At 34.2% G+C, this 22,025-nt stretch overlaps 1 protein-coding gene across 2 annotated transcripts in view; it reads right to left on the bottom strand.

Moving 5' to 3' along the window:
* Positions 1-22,025, bottom strand: part of TBCK (TBC1 domain containing kinase) — a 263,198-nt gene that overhangs the window by 183,856 nt on the left and 57,317 nt on the right. For both annotated transcript variants that reach the window (XM_066278774.1, XM_066278773.1), the window contains exons 4-6: positions 19,852-19,966; positions 18,316-18,389; positions 4,045-4,186 (exon numbers count right to left, since the gene is read on the bottom strand). In XM_066278774.1, the coding sequence (XP_066134871.1) occupies positions 4,045-4,186; positions 18,316-18,389; positions 19,852-19,966 (331 nt within the window). The remainder of the gene's footprint in view (positions 1-4,044; positions 4,187-18,315; positions 18,390-19,851; positions 19,967-22,025) is intronic.

Genomic DNA, 22,025 nt, shown 5'->3' with positions numbered 1-22,025 from the left:
ACATCTTTTCAGTCTAAATGCTTACTATTTATCATGTGATGAATACACCACACACACACATTGCAGTTAAATTTGATTACTTGTAATACAGTGAACACACTGCCTATATTCAGACCTATAGGATTGAGTCATATTATTTCCCTACCAGTAAATTTTTCTTCGTGTCTATCAAAATTCTATATATCCATTATCTCATTTTTACCTGAATGTTAATTTTGTGTGCTTAAGAATTCTAAATTGGCCCTGGCTGGTTGGCTCAGTGGTAGAGCCTCGGCCTGGTGTGCGGGAGACCCAGGTTCGATTCCCGGCCAGGGCACATAGGAGAGGCACCCATCTGCTTCTCCACACACACACACACACACACACACACACACACACACACACACCCGTCCTTCCTCTCTGTCTCTCTCTTCCCCTCCTGCAGCCAGGGCTCCATTGGAGCAAAGATGGCCCCGGCGCTGGGGGTGGCTCCTTGGCCTCTGCCCCGGGCACTGGAGTGACTCTGGTCGCGGCGGGGCGACGCCCCGGAGGGGCAGAGCGTCGCCCCCTGGTGGAGAGCATTGCCCCTGGTGGGCGTGCCGGGTGGATCCCGGTCGGGCGCATGCGGGAGTCTGACTGTCTCTCCCCGTTTCCAGCTTCAGAAAAGTACAAAAAAAAAAAAAAAAAAAAGAATTCTAAATTACTTTCTCTCAGCACTTTGATGGCATTGTACCACACTGGTAAGAATTTAAGTGCCAATCTAATTTTCACTCTTTGTATATGTCTGTTTTCTCTGGCAGGTTTTAAGATTTTCTCATCAACACTGATCAAGATATCAGAGCAGTTTAGTGTTTTGGTTAAGAGTACCATCTGTGGATGCAGATTGATGGGTACAAATCTGCTCAACTACATACTGTTATATAACTACGACAGGTTGCTTAACTTTTCTGTACCTCAATTTCCTAATCTGTAACGTAAAAACAAAAAACAAAACAAAATAAGACTGGTGTGAACTGATTAAAATAATAGATGTAAAGAGATTAGAATACCTGGCTCTTGAAAAGTGCTCATTAAATGTTATGTATTATTTTATTATTGGTTATCTCCTAAAAGTTTAGTATAAAATTTCTAGGTATTTGTTATTGTTTGAATGTTTTTATTTTTTTCATTTGCCTTGCAAGGTAGTAATTGTGGGTTCTTTCAAACCAGTCTTGACTCTCTACTTCTAATGTTACCTTAAGACTGATATTAAAACATTTGAATCTATCTTTCCTATCTCCTCAATTATCTCTTATCATTTCAATCTCTTTGTCACATTCTGGGAGAATTACTCAATTTTATCTTGTACATTCAATCTATCTAATTTCTTATGGTTCACCTATTTAGTTCTTTATACTATACATAATTGTTTCACTAATAAAATTGTTTTCTTTATCTCTTAACACATACATTTAAAGTCTCCTCAATGGTGTAAATTCTTCTGTTTGTTGTTTTCACTTCTAGAGGTCATCTTTACGTGTTTGGTATTTTTTAGAAATATACTCAACTCATGTTTTAACAGAATGCTATACATCTTTTGGATTATGAAAACTTCTGAGTAACAGAGGGCTGTAGTAACTTTCTGGTGATATGGCAAGAAATTCCTAGCAAAATGGTCTTGGTATAGCTTCTCATCTATTTCCTCAGAATTTCTAACACCAAAAGTTCCCTTTGTTAGTTGTTGGCAAACTATTAATTTATATCTTAATATTTTGGATCAAATATAAGGGCTTGATGAGGCAGAAGAAGATTTAAGTTTATGTTTAGTTTGCTATCTTTAAATTAAACTCTTTAGACTGTTTACACTTTGAGTACCATTTAAAATGCCATCAAGTCCATATGATAAAATTAGTATTTCCTTTATTGGTATTCATATAGCTCTTTGTATTAACCCTTTGTGGGTTCAAAGTTTATAAATTTGAATTTATAATCTCCTTCATAATGTCTTAACGTTTATTCCTTGTTACATGTGTTGTGATGCTATACATGCATTAGATACTCATGAACCTTTGTTGACTACACTTACTCATATGAGACACCCAGATCATTAGTTAAAATTTTAGATATAGATGATGGTAGTAAAAAGAAAAAGTTGTACACTTCACATTCGCACTTAGGCATACTTCACTTTCACATTCCAACAAAATTTTTCATTTTGTTTATGATTTCAAATAACAGTGAGATTTACTATTATTTTATACCAATGAAAAGAAAGATGATCTAAACAAAGGAGAGCAAAGAATCAGAAAATCTGACATTTTTCCTTAGAATAGGCAGTGTTAGTATGTAAACAAATGTTATGCATATTTTAATATTAATAGTAAATGCTAACATTTATTGACTGTTCACTATGCAACACCCTGTATTAAGTACTCTATATACATTATTTCACTTAATTTTTCCAACAATTTTACAACATAGATACCATTGTTATTTATGGAAGTGGAACCCAGGCTGTGAGAAGTTTAAGTTAGCTACCCTAAGTCACACAGCCATACTTTGCGGCAGTTCTCTCTGACTGCAGAACAGTATCTATTAACTATTATGCTTTACTAGGTCTGCTGTTAAATCATTAAATACATAAAATGAGAAAAATGTCAGTCTAATTCTTATTGTAAAAATTAATGACTTAATATAAAATATTTTCAAAAAAATTGAAAATCCCTTGGAAGACAGAAATAATAGATAAACAATAAAAAATTCTGCCTCAAAAGACCTCATAGTCCAAGTAAAGTATACAAATTTGACAAATGCTATAATAAAAGAGAAAAACAAAGAGGACAGAAACCTAAGGCTGGCAGATATTTGAAGGTAAAATCGACAGACTGTTAGTTCTTCCTCCAAAACTATAGTATTCTCATCTTAGACATGACAGATTGTTAGTTACCCTTAAAAATCTTTTCTCAACTTCTTCCTCAGTATTTAGGTGTCCAGTTGAAGAAAATAGTTCCTAGTCTCCCTTGTATCTATATGTGGCAACATGAGTGAATTACCACTAGAATTGATAACTGCAACTTTTAGATTATATTCTTAAATAGTTACCATGAAATCATGCCTCTCATTTCCTACGGATAAAAAAAAAAAAAAGATGATAAAGAGAGAACTGTGGGGCCCTGGCCAGGTAGCTCAGTTGCGTGGAGTGTAGTCCTGACATGCCAAGGTTGTGGGTTCGAACTCCACATCAGGGCACAAACAAGAATCAACCAACGAATGCATGAATAAGTACAGTAACAAATAGATGTTTCTCTCTCTCCCCCCTTCCTCTCTAAAATCAATTAAAAAAAACACCAGAGAGAGAGAGAAAGAGAAAGAAAAAGAGAGAGAGAGAGAGAGAGAGAGAGAGAGAGAGAGAACACTTTGGAATCCAGATGCTAAGAACGGTGGAGCCATTCTTGATAGCGTAAGTTTCTGTATGACCTTGTAGAATAAAGCCCACTCTATCCCTGCTGGAATGTTACACAAGGGAGAAAAACCTCTATGTTTTTTTAAGCTACTGAAATTTTAATTCCTTTGTTTTTAATAGCAGTTTAGTCTTAATCCTAATAATATAGAGGCTATCTGGGAAAGGCCTTATAAAAAGCAAACATACAAAGTGAGTCTTACAGGAAATATAAGTGAACAGGTAAGGAAAAGGTACTGGACGAGAGCATGAATATATCAACTCATATAAGCAGTTTAATGTAAACATTTCTAAAAATGTTTAATTTTTAACACTTAGCACAGTGTAAATTTTTTATGCTTAATATAAGTAAAAATTTCTAGAGATGCCAAAATGGTATTTACACTTAGTAAAATTTACATTTACAATTAGTAAAAGTGTAAACATTTCTTGAGCTACCAAGTTCATGGGCAAATTCATTGTCAAACAGGATTTTCTTAAAAGTCAAATTGAGAATTAATTAAGCCACTTCTCATATCTAGCCAATTTGCTAAGCATAAACATTACTAAATATTTTTTCTATCCAAACTATTACTCGAATAAAAATACAATCTCTTTTTATTAATTTACTATTTCTTTATACATACCACACAAAGCTCAAATAAAATGATTCCTAGGGACCATACATCTGATTTGGGGCCAGAAGGCAATGGTTTTCCACTTGGCACATGATCAGTGGTTTTGGAAATACCTTGTGCAATTACTTCCGGTGCCAAGTATGATGGATACCTATAATCATATATTAAAAAAATAATAATTACTATGAATTACAAAGGTGGAAAGACGTAGAACATTTTATCTTTGAAAAAATTATTTTGAATAGTAGGAATGTAAAAATACTATAAAAATATATAAATTAAAAACAAAGCCTCTCCCTTTCTGTACTCAGTCACTCATACATAGTTATGAGTGTAAATCTGACCACCCCATCAGCACTGCCCCAAATGCAAAATTCTGTGCACATTACTCTGCACCCCTTTTTATTCACTTAAAAGTATATTTTAGAAATCATTCTACAAGAAGTATAGATTTGCTTCATTCTTTCTGGAAACTGTCAATAATTTTATTGTATTAATGTACATTATTTGTCCAAACTCTGATGAAGAGCATTTTGGAAGTTCTGTTCTATAAACAATGCTAAAATGATTATAATATTTCATATTTCACAAATGTATTATATAGAGATGACAGACAAATTTCTAGACATAGCACTACAAAGTCATAAAGTGTGTGCATTTAAATTTTTGACATATATATTAAGTTGCTCTTTCAGGTTTGTGTCAATTCATATTCTCATAATCCATACATGAGTTACTATTTCTCCTTACACCAACATAAAAACTTTTCTTAAAAATTTCTATTTAAGTATGAATATGGTATAAAGAATAAAACTCCTATGAACATTCGTGCACTTACCAAGCAGTTTAAGAAAAGAACATCTTATTATCACTAAAGGCCCATCTCTGCTTCTGCTTGTGTCTCCTTGGTATCCCCCAAAATGAACATATTTGGAATTTTTGTGTTTATAATTCTCTTACATTTCTTTACAGTTTTACTAGATATTTGTATCCCTAAAAAGTACATTGTTTAGTCAGACACACTTCTGAATTTTATATTACTGGACAGTATTCTTTTATCATTTGCTTTTTCAATCAATATTATTTATTGAAAGTCATCCATATTGCTGCATTCAGGTAAGTCATTAATTTTACTTATATTTTACGTATCCATTTTAATGTCAATGGTTGCTACTTTTTAAATAATATGAACAGTGTTGCTCAGAATATTATGTACAGTGTACATCTGCAAAAGTTTCCCCAAGGGTATAAAGCTAGGATTAAATTTCTAAGCCATAGAACTTGTGCACTTTTAACTGTATGATATCACAACAAAAGTTTTTTGAAAGATATTGTACCAACCTATATTCTCACTAGCAGTGTATGGCAATTCCCATGCTTTAATTCTTCTCCAGTACTTGCTAGTGACAGACTTTCTAATGTTTGATAATTTGGTTGCTGAGATCTATATATCAATGTGGTTGTAATTTGTATTTCCTTGACAATTAAAAAGACAGGCATGTTTTCATGGTTATTAGATATTTAGGTTGCTATTGTGTAACATGCCTGTTCAAGTCTTTTTATTTATTTTTTACATTCAATATTATTTTGTATTAGTTTCGAGGGTACATACAGCACAGTGGTTAGATATTTCCAGTACCCATCTGGCATCATACATAGTTATTACAATATTATAGACTATATTCTCTATGCTGCACTTTATGTTCATGTGACTATTTTTAACTACCAATTTGTACTTCTTAATAATCTCTCACTTGGAATACATATATACAATGAAATACTACATGGCTGTGAAAAAGAAGGAAATCTTACCTTTTACGATGGCATTTTTGAACCTGGAGATTATTATGCTAAGTGAAATAAGCCAGGCAGAGAAAGACAAATATCATATGATCTCACTTATATGTGGAATCTAATGAACAAAGTGAACTGAGGAACAGAATAGAGGCAGAGGCGGGGTCACATGGACCAGAGGGACAGTGGTCAGAGGGAAGGGGGATAAGGGGATGGGATCAGAGAAGGTAAAGGGATTAGTGAAATTATATATAAAAAAAAATTAAAAAAAAAAAAAAAAAGGCCTGACCTGTGGTGGCGCAGTGGGATAAAGCATTGACCTGGAAGTGCTGTGGTCGCCAGTTCGAAACCCTGGGCTTGCCTGGTCAAGGCACATATGGGAGTTGATGCTTCCAGCTCCTCCCCCCATTCTCTCTGTCTCTCCTCTCTCTCTCCCTTTGTCTCTCTCTCTCTCTTTCCCTCTCCTCACTAAAATAAATAAATAAAATTTAAAAAAAATTATATATACATAACACATAGATATAGATAACAGGACTGCAAATCCCAGAGGGAAGAGGGGAAAGAGTTATGGGGAGGTAGCAAATGGGAGACAAGGGGGTGGAGGTGAGGGTGTTATATTGAGTGAGACACTTGAATCCATGTTAACACAATAAATTAAAATTAATAAAAAGATTTTAAAAATCCCTCACTTTTTTCACTCAGTCCCCCAAACCCTCTCTACTCTGGCAACCAGTCTGTTCTGTGTGTCTGTGACTCTTTCAATTTTGTCTGTTTGTTTATTTTGTTCTTTAGATTCCACATAGAAGTGAAATCACATGGTATTTATCTTTTCTTTTTGTTTGTTTTAAGTAAGAGGAGGGGAGAGACTCCTGCATGTGCCTCGACCAGGATCCACCCAGAAACCCCCTTCTGGAGCAGATGCTCAATTCAACTGAACTATTTTTAGTGCCTGAGGCTGACACTTGGATCAACTGAGGTACCCTCAGCACCTGGGGTCAATGCTTGAATCAATGGCTATGAGAGAAGAAGAGGGGAAAAGAAGCAGATAGTGTGTGTTCCCTGACCAGGGATGGAACTGAGACATCTGCGTGTCAGTCCAATGCTCTATCCGCTGAGCCAACTGGCCAGGGCCGGTATTTGTCTTTCCTTGACTGATTTGTTTCACTTTGCGTAATACCCTGTAGGTATTTTATCCATTTCTCTGGTAAATTGTTGTGCTGGGGTACCCAAGATCACCCCCACATTTAGAGATTCACTAGGACTCATAGAACTCAGCATATAGATGTACTCATAGCCAAGTCTTATTACAGTGACAAAGGATATATAACTGAATCACAAGGAAAAAAGACATAGAGAAAATCTGGAGGAATCTATATGTAGTTTTCCTTACATTCTGACCCTCCTATCAGGGTTCACATAGTAGAACACACTTTTCTTCAGCAACTAAAATGTAGAAACATGCAGGCAATGCTTCTGGTCAAGGAAGCTCATTAAAGAATCAGTGCCCAAAGTTTTTATTGTTAACTGGTAATATAGGCATCTTTAGTTTAGCATACATCAAAATTCAAGACCCCTGGATGGAAAGACAATATTCTACATACACCATGTTCTTTACACAAAGAAATAAGCCTATCTATTAGAAAACCATGGGATCAAACACTTTGAAAATCAAAGTTCCCAGGTGCTAGCCAAGGGTCAACTATGCAAGAAGGGCTTAGTTTCTAAGGATAGCCATCTCATGCCTGCTAACTTAACCCTGTTCTGCATAGTTATTGATATTTCTATTACTGTTTTGAAAGAGTTCTTTATAATTCTGTGTATTAGTCTCTTTTTTCAGCAATTATGACTTAAAATACTTTCTACCATTTTCTGGCTTGTTTTTTCATTCTTTTTAAGGTATTTGTTTATGAACTAGAAGTCCTTAATCTCTCTAATTCATTAATCTTTTCTCTCATAATTAGTGATTTTTTATCTTGTCAAAATTATTTGTTATTTTCTGAAAGTTTGATAGTTTTTTGATTTTTGAAATTAAATTTAATGGGGGTGACATTGATCAATAAAGTACATAGGTTTCAGGTAACATCTCTATAGCATTTGAATTGTTGAATGTGTTGTGTGCTCATAACCCAAAATCCAATTATTTTTCTCACTTGATAGTTTACCTTGAATATTTAAGTTTTTAAGTCCAACCAGAATTTTTTTCATATAATGAAAGGTACAATTTATCTTTATTTCTACATAAATAAGCAATTGAGCCCTGTTTCAATTACTGAACATTATTATACTATTTTACATCTATAACATTTTATAATAATTACTCATAAAAATACTAAGACAAGGCCCTGTCCGGTTGGCTCAGTGGTAGAGCGTCGGCCTGGCGTGCAGGAGTCCCGGGTTCGATTCCCGGCCAGGGCACACCCCTCCCCCTCTCCTTCCTCTCTGTCTCTCTCTTCCCCTCCTGCAGCCAAGGCTCCACTGGAGCAAAGATGGCCTGGGCGCTGGGGATGGCTCTGTGGCCTCTGCCTCAGGCATTAGGATGGCTCTGGATGCAACAGAGCGATGCCCCAGATGGGCAGAGCATCGCCCCCTGGTGGGCATGCCGGGTGGATCCTGATCGGGCGCATGCGGGAGTCTGTCTGACTGCCTCCCCATTTCCAGCTTAGGAAAAATGAAAAAAAAAAAAAAAAAAAAAAAAAAAAAAAAAAACAAAACTAAGACAAGCCCAATCAACACAAACATACCCTTTATTTATTCTCAGGAGTGTCTAGACCCTTTTCAGATGTTTATTCTTTATATATACATTTAGAACTATCTTGTCAAGTTCCCTCCTTCTTGCTCTCGCTTTCTCTTACACACATACACAGTAAAATTTTTACTGAAATTACATAATGTAGAGACAGGTTGGAGAGAATTGATATATTTCCAATACTGACACTAACAACCTGTGAACATTGATATGTCTATATTTATTTGGTCTTTCTAAAATGATGTGTTTTCCACAAAGTTATTGAATACACCTGATTAAATTCTTGTTAGATATTTCAGATTTTTGGCTAATTTGTAAATAATATTTTATTTAATTTTCTATCTAGCAACATTGCTATTCCTTTATTAATTCTAATAACTATTAGAAGGATTCTTTTGTTTATAAAGTTTATAAAGATAACCAAGTCATCTGTGAATAATGACATCATAAAATAGCATATCATATATTATAATATTGTTATAATAAATATAAAATTATAATATAAGAAAATTTGTATTTAAACATTTTATGAGGTATTTTTGAGAAGTCTTAGGATTAACAATACAGTTGCTTATTAAAAATATAATAAAAGGTTTTCCTTTAAAAAAAATTCTGAAGCCTCATCAGGTGGTGGTGCAGTGGATAGAGCGTCAGACTGGGATGCAGAGGACCCAGTTGCCAGGGTCGAGACCTCAAGGTTGCCAGCTTGAGCACGGGTTCACCTGGCTTGAGCAAAAAGCTCACCAGCTTGGACCTAAGGTTGCTGGCTCAAGCAAGGGGTTACTCGGTCTGCTGAAGGCCCGTGGTCAAGGCACATGTGAGAAAGCAATCAATGAACAACTAAGGTGTTGCAACACTCAACGCAAAACTATTGATTGATGCTTCTCATCTCTCCGTTCCTGTCTGTCTATCCCTCTCTCTGACTCTCTGTAAAAAAAAAAAAAAAAATCCTGAAATGTATAGTATTATAATTTAAACAGCAATGAATTTAATAATTCATTACAAGTTTGGTAGAATTTGCCTGAGTCTGGTCCAGGCAACTTTCTTGGGAAAGGCAACTTTTTCTTTTTTTTTTTTTTTTTTTTTTTTTTTTTTTTTTTTTATAATTTTATTTTTTTAATGGGGTGACATCAATAAATCAGGATACATATATTCAAAGATAACAAGTCCAGGTTATCTTGTCGTTCAATTATGTTGCATACCCACCACCCAAAGTCAGATTATCCTCTGTCACCTTCTATCTTGTTTTCTTTGTGCCCCTCCCACCCCCTATCCCTCTCCCATTCCCCCCTCCCCCCCGTAACCACCACACTCTTATCAATGTCTCTTAGTTTCACTATTATGTCCCACCTACGTATGGAATAATACAGTTCCTGTTTTTTTCTGATTTACTTATTTCGCTTCGTATCATGTTATCAAGATCCCACCATTTTGCTGTAAATGTTCCGAAGTCATCATTTCTTATGGCTGAGTAGTATTCCATAGTGTATATGTGCCACATCTTCTTTATCCAGTCATCTATTGATGGGCTTTTTGGTTGTTTCCATGTCCTGGCCACTGTGAACAATGCTGCAATAAACATGGGGCTGCATGTGTCTTTACGTATCAATGTTTCTGAGTTTTGGGGATATATACCCAGTAGAGGGATTGCTGGGTCATAAGGTAGTTCTATTTTCAGTTTTTTGAGGAACCACCATACTTTCTTCCATAATGGTTGTACTACTTTACATTCCCACCAACAGTGTATGAGGGTTCCTTTTTCTCCACAGCCTCTCCAACATTTGCTATTACCTGACTTGCTAATAACAGCTAATCGAACAGGTGTGAGGTGGTATCTCATTGCCGTTTTGATTTGCATTTCTCTAATAGCTAAAGAAGATGAGCATCTTTTCATATATCTGTTGGCCATTTGTATTTCTTCCTGGGAGAAGTGTCTATTCATATCCTCTTCCCATTTTTTTATTGGATTGTTTGTTTGTTTGTTGTTGAGTTTTATGAGTTCTTTGTATATTTTGGATATTAGGCCCTTATCTGAGCTGTTGTTTGAAAATATCATTTCCCATTTAGTTGGCTTTCTGTTTATTTTGTTATCAGTTTCCCTTGCTGAGCAAAAACTTCTTAGTCTGATGTAGTCCCATTCATTAATTTTTGCCTTCACTTCTCTTGCCATTGGAGTCAAATTCATAAAATGCTCTTTAAAACCCAGGTCCATGAGTTGAGTACCTATGTCTTCTTCTATGTACTTAATTGTTTCAGGTCTTATGTTTAGATCTTTGATCCATTTTGAGTTAATTTTTGTACAGGGGGAGAGACTGTAGTCCAGTTTCATTCTTTTGCATGTGGCTTTCCAGTTTTCCCAGCACCATTTATTGAAGAGGCTTTCTTTTCTCCATTGTGTGTTGTTGGCCCCTTTATCAAAAATTATTTGACTATATATATGTGGTTTTATTTCTGGACTTTCTATTCTGTTCCATTGGTCTGAGTGTCTATTTTTCTGCCAATACCATGCTGTTTTGATTGTCGTGGCCCTATAATAGAGTTTGAAGTCAGGTATTGTTATGCCCCCAGCTTCATTCTTTTTCTTTAGGATTGCTTTGGCTATTCGGGGTTTTTTATAGTTCCATATAAATCTGATGATTTTTTGCTCTATTTCTTTAAAAAATGTCATTGGAATTTTGATGGGAATTGCATTAAATTTGTATATTGCTTTGGGTAATATAGCCATCTTGATTATATTTATTCTTCCTAGCCAAGAACAAGGTATATTCTTCCATCTCATTATATCTTTTTCGATTTCCCTTAACAATGGTTTATAGTTTTCATTATATAAGTCCTTTACATTCTTTGTTATGTTTATTCCTAAGTATTTTATTTTTTTTGTTGCAATCGTGAAGGGGATTATTCTTTTGAGTTCCTTCTCAGTTGTTTCATTGTTGGCATATAGAAAGGCTATTGACTTCTGTATGTTAATTTTGTATCCTGCGACCTTACTGTATTGGCTTATTGTTTCTAGTAGTCTTTTTGTGGATTCTTTGGGGTTTTCGATGTATAGGATCATATCATCTGCAAAAAGTGATACCTTTACTTCTTCTTTTCCGATATGGATGCCTTTTATTTCTTTGTCTTGTCTGATTGCTCTGGCTAGAACCTCTAGTACCACATTAAATAAGAGTGGAGAGAGTGGACAACCCTGTCTTGTTCCTGATTTAAGGGGGAAAGCCTTCAGTTTAGTGCCATTTAATATGATGTTAGCTGATGGTTTATCATATATGGCCTTTATCATGTTGAGATATTTTCCTTCTATACCCATTTTGTTGAGAGTCTTAAACATAAAATTGTGTTGTATTTTATCGAAAGCCTTTTCTGCGTCTATTGATAAGATCATGTGGTTTTTGTTCTTTGTTTTGTTGATATGGTGTATTACATTAACCGTTTTACGTATGTTGAACCATCCTTGAGATTCTGGGATGAATCCCACTTGATCATGATGTATTATTTTTTTAATATGTTGTTGTATTCGATTTGCTAGTATTTTGTTTAGTATTTTAGCATCTGTATTCATTAGAGATATTGGTCTGTAGTTTTCTTTTTTTGTGCCATCCTTGCCTGGTTTTGGTATGAGGGTTATGTTGGCCTCATAAAATGTGTTTGGAAGTATTGCTTCTTCTTCAATTTTTTGGAAGACTTTGAGTAGAATAGGAACCAAGTCTTCTTTGAATGTTTGATAAAATTCGCTGGTATAGCCGTCAGGGCCTGGACTTTTATTTTTGGGGAGGCTTTTAATGGTTTTTTCTATTTCTTCTCTACTGATAGGTCTGTTTAGGCTTTCTGCTTCTTCTTGACTCAGTCTAGGAAGGTTGTATTGTTCTAGGAATTTATCCATTTCTTCTAGGTTGTTGAATTTAGTGGCATAAAGTTTTTCATAGTATTCTACAATAATTCTTTGTATAGCTACGGTGTCCGTGGTGATTTCTCCTCTTTCATTTTGGATTTTGTTTATATGAGTTCTTTCTCTTTTTTCCTTGGTAAGTCTTGCCAAGGGTTTGTCAATTTTGTTGATCTTTTCAAAGAACCAGCTCCTTGTTCTATTAATTTTTTCTATAGTTTTTCTGTTCTCTAATTCATTTATTTCTGCTCTGATTTTTATTATCTCCTTTCTTCGGCTGGTTTTGGGTTGTCTTTGTTCTTCTTTTTCTAGTTCCTTAAGGTGGGAAGTTAAGTGGTTCACTTGGGCTCTCTCTTGTTTGTTCATATATAAGGCAACTTTTTCTATACTTCCTTTCTTTTTTTTATTTACTTCATTGGGTGACACTCGTTAATGATATTACACAGGTTTTAGTGCACAGCTCTATGCTTCTATAATTCTCTTTCGGAATTTGTATTTCCTCTCCAATCAACCATTTCGTCCTAGTTTTCAAATTTGCAGAGTTATGCAAAATAGTCTATTGAAGTCTTTAATGTTCTCTAGTTTTCTGTTATATTTCTATTACCATATCTTATCTTTTGCACCTTGAGTTTTCTGCCAATATCTTTGTTAGGTTAACTAACAACTATCAGAAACTTTTTTTCTTAAATCTCTTTTCTAGCCTGACCAGGCAGTGGCGCAGTGGATAGAGCGTCGAACTGGGATGCAGAGGACCCAAGTTCGAAACCCCAAGGTCACTGGCTTGAGCACGGGCTCATCTGGTTTCAGCACAGCTCACCAGCTTGAACCCAAGGTCACTGGCTTGAGCAAGGGGTCATTCTGTCTGCTGAAGCCCCCCTAGTCAAGGCACAAATGCGAAAGCAATAAATGAACAACTAAGGTGCCACAATAAAGAACTGATGCTTCTCATCTCTCTCTCTTCCTGTCTGTTTGTCCCTATCTGTCTCTCTCTCTCTCTCTCTCTCTCTCTCTTTGTCACAAAAAAATCTCTCTTTTTTAACACTCTACCATATTTTAGTTTATTATCTTCAGGAGAATTTGATATAGTTTAATTTCAGTGTATTTCACTAAAGAAATATATTTGTATTTACTAAGCACAGGGAAATTACTTGTAGGAAATTCAATGGTAAAAATATAAGGAAATTTGTAAGAAAATATTATTAATTAAAAAAATCTTTTATTATTATTATTATTAAGTGAGAGGCAGGGAGACAGAGAGACAGACTCCTGCATGCACCCTGACTGGGATCTACCTGGCAAGCCCCCTACTAGGAGATGCTATGTCCATCTGAGGCTGCTGCTCCATTGCTCAGCAACTGAGCTATGTTAGCTGGAGCCATCCTCAGTGCCTGGGGCCAACTACCTTGACCATTCAAGTCATGCTGCAGGAGGGGAAGAGAGAGATTAAGAGAGAAATGTAGGAGGTGGAGGGGTGGAAAAGCAGATGGTCGCTTCTCCTGTGTGTCCTGACCGGTAATCGAACCCAGAACTTCTACATGCTGGGCCGACGTTCTACCGCTGAGCCAAATGGCCAAAGCAACATTTATGTTTTTATGTTTATAATATTAATATACAAACATTAACCCTCCTGTCTAAAAAAAACTCCTTGAGGACACTGACGTATCATTCATTTCTATTTATATAAATCCTCAGCAACTACCAATGGAACTGAAATATAAGATAAGCTCAGTATATTTTTGTTTAAAGAAAAGAATATTTCCTATAAAAATGTCAGTTAGGACTGCCTTACAGATAACAATTTAAAAACCAGACAACACGTAAGAATCAGACCCATTCATTGATAATTGTTATACATAAATTCTGCTGCCTGGACACAAAAGGAACAAAAATAGCTTCAGAATATAAATGAAAAATGAATGAAATTCTTTCTTCTGTTGCATATGTGCATACCCTTACCTCATTTATAGTCAGATTTAGTCATGAGAATAACCATCTAGATTTCTTTACTTAATGAGTTTAGATTATTATGCCACTCTGAAATAATGGCGTTAATCTAAATATACTTAAGTATATGTAACATCTATGCAATATATGTAATGGAGGCACTCAATTATTGCTTACATTTCTCTTCCTGTTTTTCTACAGCCAACTCTTCACTCTATGATTGTCAATACTTCTTATTAACATATACAAGTTAGTTAGGTCAGGGAGTATAATTCAAATGGGCAAATTAGGTTTTTAAATTCTTTTTCGTTTTAATATAAGGATGAGAGTGATATTGCTATCTTCTTTTACTTTGTCCATATATTTCTCTCATACAAAAATTTGTATTATATCATTTTATCCTAAGATCTCACACTCCTCTGTTAATGAATGTGGGATATCTCTGGAGACAGCCGAAGTGCAGTAGAAACAGTGATATTATACTTGTGTTCTAATTTCAGCCTTAGTGTATATTCTATAGATGATTTGGGTTTCTTAATCTGTAAAACAGAAATAACACCTATCTAACAATTGTTATACATATTAGTGATATATATATATATATGTTTAATAAAAATGAAAAATGCAATGTTATTTACTTTTATCATCATTACCATAACATGTCTAGAAGGGAAACCTGTCATTTTAATCCTGATTTCCAGCACATCTAACTCCCCCAAAATAACAGTGTGGGTAGTAAAGTCAAACAACACTACAGGTAAACTATTAAACCTACGACTCTGACTGATGATCCCCAGAGCATAGAGGTGGCCCTTGCCCCAATCAAGGACTGATTCAATTAATAAAAACAAGCCCTACAATTGTTTTTTTTAAAATATAGATTAGCTCCTTTTAACAAGTATCTCTTCTATAACATAGCATTTAATAGTCAAAGAAAATTACCAGAACCTTGCTGCATGGCTGATGAGGTAAATAGGAGTGGCTTTCATCATTTGTTTGAAGTTTTAACAAGGTATTAAGCTACTGGCGTGCTAAAATGAACGTCCACTTTCTAACTCTTTATAATATTTTCAAACAGATGTTAACATTTTACTTGTTATCCCTTAATATTTGTCTTTTGAATCAAATGCAAGCTTCTTCTGGTATAAATATTTTCTTTTATGCCTTAGCTTTTTGATCACTTTATTTTTCCTGGCTAATGTTTCACATTTTGCTCTTTGATACTTTCTGTTCAGACCCTTTGGGTCTAAGACTTCAAAGTAAGCCAGACCAAATGGCAACATAAGACCAATTCTATCCAAGCATTTAAATGTAGTTCAAAAACGCTTGATGTGCTTTAAGAAAAATCACTTCCTTTTTTCTATTCTTCATTAAAACCTAAAGCACCTTTAAGGAAAAGGTAAAAAATTAAAAGAGTTCTTGTATATGTTATGTTTTTGGAGTTATCTCTCACACAAATTGATTTAAACAAAATGAAGCAGCAGCAGGAGGCACATTCACTACAGCTCCATAAAAGCTACTTCAAAAAGTAATTATTACATATGATGATGATACTGGGCTTTATTGTGAACTTACTTTTATTAAATTCAAAAGGTTTTTTAAAGCAAAGAGTGTAGGCTATTGCTTTAGTGCTTGTAAGAACACTTATTTGTTGTCTATGATTACAATTTTGAAATGCAGAAGAAAACTTTAAATAGGCTATCGAAACAAAAATAAATTCCCAATAAACCATGAACCTCTTGAGGATAGAAACCTACTTTATTTTTTGTATATCCAGCAGCCAGAAAAAAAGGTGCTTAATAAATACTTTCTTAATAAAGGAAAGAATGACTAAATAATTTATTTCAATGTTAGCTTTGTTCTAATAGGGTCAGACATGAAAACAGCAAGGACAATGGGCCAGGTGTAGAAGGTCACCAGGGTGGAAAGCCCTGGATGTCGAGCAATAAGCAAAACTGGGGAAAAAAGGTCCTCACGCCCAGGGAAACCTTTCCACCCAGAGCATATCACTGGTCATGCAGTGTAGACTCCCTTGACCTTTCATATCACTAGTCACACAGGTTAGACCCCCTGATCTTTCATATCACTGGTCATGCAGTAGATTCCCTTGGAGTAGGAACAAGGTGCCAAAGAGTGGCCTCGTGAAACTCCTATGCTGACCCTTGCCCACGACTACTCCCTTAGGCATTAAGCCCTCAGTTAATCTAGGCCTCAGTTATGTTCAGCTCCAGGTCCAGAAAAGGCAGAAAAAACCAGACAAGTTTTGCCATGCCTGACATCAGAACCAGCTGCGACCAATTAGTGGGGATCAGAGCCCTGAAAGAAAACACCTGGAAAACGGATAAATATACTACTGAGATCCTCCCCTAGAACCTCCCCTAAAATCCCCACCCTTAAACTTGCTTTCTCTCTCAGAGCACAGCCACACTTTTCCCAGATACCACCTCTTCCCCTGAGTACATTACCTTTGCTCTTCTGTCTCCTAAGCCCCAAGGGCCCCTTCTTTTGCCTCGGTAACTTGTTTCCCAAGTCCATTTCTTCTATAGCTCACTTCTTCCACTTCTGTGACTTTCTAAATAAACCTTCTCTTATATAGTTCAAGTCTTGGCTCTGAATTCTTTCTTAGCCAGAACTCAAGCACCATGGTCTAAAACCTGGTGCTGTTCTTACTGTCAACATTAACAGATGAAAAATGTAAGTAAGAAAACTACAATTTAACTTTTAAAGATAAAAAGGTAATTTTAAAATGAGACCATTTTTAAAACATCTAATTTTTTAAGCAGAAATACACTCCACAACTCTGATAACAATTCTCAATAATGGAATAATAAAAATGATTTTAGAGAGTCCAAACAGCAAAACACAAATGGATACTATTAAAAATAACCACATAACTGAAATATATGATAAAGGTCCCTAGGTTATATAATGATATTTTATCAATTTTAATTTTCTGATTTTGATAATTGGTTTATGGTTATGTAAAAAAAAATCCTTACTTTAGGAAATACAAGCTAAAATATTTAGGGGTAAAGGCGATATTACGCACTAGTTATTCTTAAATAATTTAAAAATATTTTATACACACATATATATGTATAAGACAAAAAAAGATAAAGCAAATGTAGAAAAATGTTAATATTTGGGAAATCTGAGTAAACAGAATACAGAAATTCTTTGTACTAGTATATCACTTCTGTGTATCTAAAATACTGTCAAAATTAAACACTCAAAAAACAAAGATTTATATTATTCAGATGGTTTAAAAAGTAACTACACAATGAATATAACACCAAGATTTATGTCAAAAGCTATTTTTGAGTATAGGATGAAAAAACTTGCATTTTTTTCTTGGAGGCCAACATAAACCTGGATTTCTATATCAGAATTGATCAAATAAACCTCTTAAATACAGACTTTCAGGTACAGAATCTATCCCATTACTTCTGAAATTTACAATGACTCAACTTGAGTCTTAACATACAATTATACCTTAAAAACAGGACATTAAACTCAGAAACAAAAGAAAAATAATATGAGAGTGAACTTTCTCAGACTTTTTAGAGAACATACACGATGATTAAGTGAGAATCTGGTCAGGATTCTTGCCACCTATTTATATAATTCTGATTGAAATAAAATGAATTAGTAAGCAATATAAGGTAAACAAGGTCCATAATCTGTTAGCCTTTCTTCCAATTCAATGAAGGATCAACATCAGGGAACTTTTAGATGCTAGGAAAATTCACCATCCACTCTTTCAAAAGTATTTGAAAACGTAAGGCATATTAATAAAAGAAAAGCTAGTTGTATGCAAGCAAGCAATTTATCACCAATAGTTAACAAAACATATACTTTATCAATGACTCCAAAGTTTAAAACAGAACTCAAAAAGAAAACATATTTTTACCCAATTGGGAAATCAACATCATCACCGTGAGCTGTCATGTGATAAAGTCCAAATTTAGCCAATTTGACATGTCCCTAACAAAATAAAGAAAAAAAGATTACTATAAAATATTTTAATATTACTGGCAGGGAGATTATCATTATACATTTTATTAATAAAGACACTATCATACAGTCATATATATTAATATCTATATATTAATTTACCATAAATTTATTAAAAATATTTGCCAATATTTGTAGTCTGCTTTATACTTCTTACAAATATAACATATGCATTACATATATACTTATATGTATGTAAATGCACAAATGCATGTATATATGTACATACAGACATATAAACATTTTTTGCTGTTTATATTTTCCAGGCTTTTTGACAAAGCAAAAAAAAGGCAAAAGTATTCTCAATTGCCTTGAATACTTGCTAAAAATATTTTGTGGTAATTTTCATAAAACATTTTTTTCAGGGAGTTGCAAGTCCATTTCAGGGTTATAATTTAACCCTGACATGGGAGTTCTTAACTTGAAAAGATCAGGTCTGAAGTCATTAATATTTTAGTGAATCTGCTAGATTTATAACAATTTTGATAACTGAGCATGATCATAATTATTATGAAACTAAGGTTCTTAATAAAAGGCAAATATATTTTATGTCTCTTAAACTTTTCCCTTTTTAGATGTTTAAGACTAAAAATTTAAGTTGATTTTAAAATTGGTTTTATTTTTCTCAAAACTTTATTTCTCAGCATTACAAAATAAAGCAGTTCAGATTGGTTTGATATTTTATGAATATAAATATGAAATTAATAAGCACCATTATGTCTTTTGTGATTTTTAATATCATAGAGTAACTGAACTGAAAGTGTGGAAGAGAATCAGAGAAAAAGAGTAAACCTATTAACATAAAATAATTCCCCAGAATACATTCCCTCAAAACTATTTTCACATGCTTAAATTATGATTATTGCTGAAAATATACCACCTTGCTACCTATAGTTCCCTTAGAAGGGTTGACTAGTTTCTTAATAATCACCCATAAGATTTCAAAATATAATAGCAGCACTCCAGACCAAAAAAGAAAAAAAGAAAGAAGCTAGGTATGAACAACTGGTAAATGGGGAATAAAATGAGAAAAAATACGGAAAAAGAATAAAGGAGAGGAAATGCAATGCAGCATACTAAGAGAAAAATATTCTATGTAAATTGAGAAGCTTTCTTAAAATGAAAGTGAATTCGGAAGAGAGGTGGATTAAAAAATTACAATGTATATTTTTAAAAAATGAGTGAAAGAAAAAACAAACATGGTATCAGAAAATGTCTTGGGGTGGGGGGAGGGAAGAACAATGCATGTGAAAGACACAAATTTATATAATTTAATTATACTTGTTTTTTCTAACACCACTTTCATACAGTCTTTTCATTATGAATATTCTTAAACTACATTCTTATGCTGTGCTCTGACTGAGTGGACCTGATTTCAGTAGCTTGCAACCTCAAATAACAAACAAGATTTAATGTATGGTTTGGCAATTACCTTTCGATCCAAAAGGATATTATGAGGAGACAGTGCCCGATGTACTATACCATGTTTGTTCATATACTGCAAGCCATGGAGTACCTCAAATGCTATGCACAAAACCTTTGAATAGCTACAAAGGAAACAAAAAGTCAGAGATCAATTATAAAGCATATATAAAACCCATTTTAATGAATGAAATAAGGTTTTGCGACAAAATTCAAAGTTATACTCATGTTTTTCCTCCTCTATTCAGAGAAAACAGTCTATACATTTTCTAAAATATCCATTTGTACATATTTTGGATTTTATGACTACAACAAGATTCATCTGACAAAGATCCTAGTTTCCTAAAGGCTGCTTTAATATCACATTCCTTCTTTCCAAGGAGAGAATTTAATTTTGGTGATATACAATTGACCTTCTGTAGATTTTGCTTTGCCAAATTATGAGGAAAGTTTCAGATATATGGCAGACTAAGTCAATCAAAACCATTGATTTGCTCAAGACTAAAAGAGCTAAGAAAAGTGAGTACAATATATTGTATGGTAGACAGACATGATCTTACTCTTCATATTAATCCACAAAGCAACCTCTAGTACTTTATGATTTGTCATTTTTCTTTAACTCTTATCCTATTCCCCCTAAGCCATCTTCCACAGGGATGCCCACTTTCTTTCTTTCTCTCTCTCCCTCTACATCTCTCTCCATTTTTTTAAACCAAACAATATAAACATTTTGATATAGATTTCCTTTCTGCCCACTTTTGACATTAAACATTGACTTAAAAATTAAATTACTATGTGCAAGAAACCATTAAAAGTAATTTTTAAAAGGTATAAATAATCAAATAATGAGATAAAATGGAATTACTAAAAAGTAGTCAATTGAAAAGCAGGCAGAATTAAAGGAAAAAGGAACAAAAAACAAATGGAACAACCAGGAAACAACCAATAGATTTTAATTTAGATGCAGTAATCATTATATTAAATGTAAATTATGTAAACTCATCAATTAAAAGATGCAAATTATCAGAATGGATAAGAATTAAGAGGCATTTATATTCAAGCTACAAGAAACCTAGACTAAACAAAAGATATAAATTAAAAGTAAAAAGATAAAATCACAGATCATAACTATTGCGGACTTTGGTAGGGGATGGGCTGACTAGAAAGGAGTATGAGGAAACTGTGTGATGGATCTATTCCATTCTTGATTTCGTTGATGGGCACATGACTGCATTTGTGAGTTGACCTTCTGCAGATTTGAATTGTATATTAAAAGGGTAAATGTTAACATATGTAAATTAGACTTCAACAAACTGATGTTTAAAAAAAATAGGCTGAATAACATTTTTTAAAGTTGCAATATGACTCCCTCCTCTAAAAAATCATAAGTAAGAACCAGAGATAAAAAACTAAAATTTGTCTCTTCTTATTCTACTCAGACTTTCCAAGAAGTAACCACCTTTGGCAGTTTTTGTAGCAGTTTTTCTGGTGGTTAGACTCTTAATTACCTCTTCACTCTGCACAGTGATGTAACTAATATACTTCTATAACTTCCTCATTTCCTTTCCCAATTTCTTATTTTTATATTGTCAAGTTATATAAGTGAGAGGAAAAAAAACACCCTGCACTCATTTCTTGAAGGTTACACAAATAAACAAGTGAATCATAGTATGATATATAGTGATTAAATGCTAAGGAGAAAAAGTAGAGAAGAAAGAATATTGGATAGTACCAAGATCTCATTAAGAAGATAATATTTATGCAGACATCTAAAGGAAGTCAAAAAGACATGCAGCTGTCAGAAATGTGTGATTCAGGCAGGAGGGCACAGTAAGCAAATCCTCAAGGGGGAGGATGTGTAGCAATTCAGAAGAGTACAACGAGGCCACTGCATATCATAGGGGAAAATGAAGAGGACATTTTAAAACATGGCATGTCTTCAAAGGCCTTATTCTTGCCCTTAAACCTGGAGTTTCTGCATTGTCTTTGAGTGGCCTTCATTAATGGTGAGAAACCTAATATCAGTCTGATTCTAATTCTGTTGCAGATACCACATTATTCCTCTCTAGAGGCTTTCAGGATAGTTTTCTACACTATCTGTAGACAGGATTTTAGCCCAATATGTCCATAGTATGGATATTTGTGCTAGTATTAAGTGTACCCTTTTAAGACTCATATTCCATT

This window comes from Saccopteryx bilineata, chromosome 5 (assembly GCF_036850765.1).
Source record: "Saccopteryx bilineata isolate mSacBil1 chromosome 5, mSacBil1_pri_phased_curated, whole genome shotgun sequence".
In the NCBI taxonomy this organism is placed as follows: domain Eukaryota; kingdom Metazoa; phylum Chordata; class Mammalia; order Chiroptera; family Emballonuridae; genus Saccopteryx; species Saccopteryx bilineata.
This window is presented reverse-complemented; position numbering and strand designations above follow the sequence as displayed.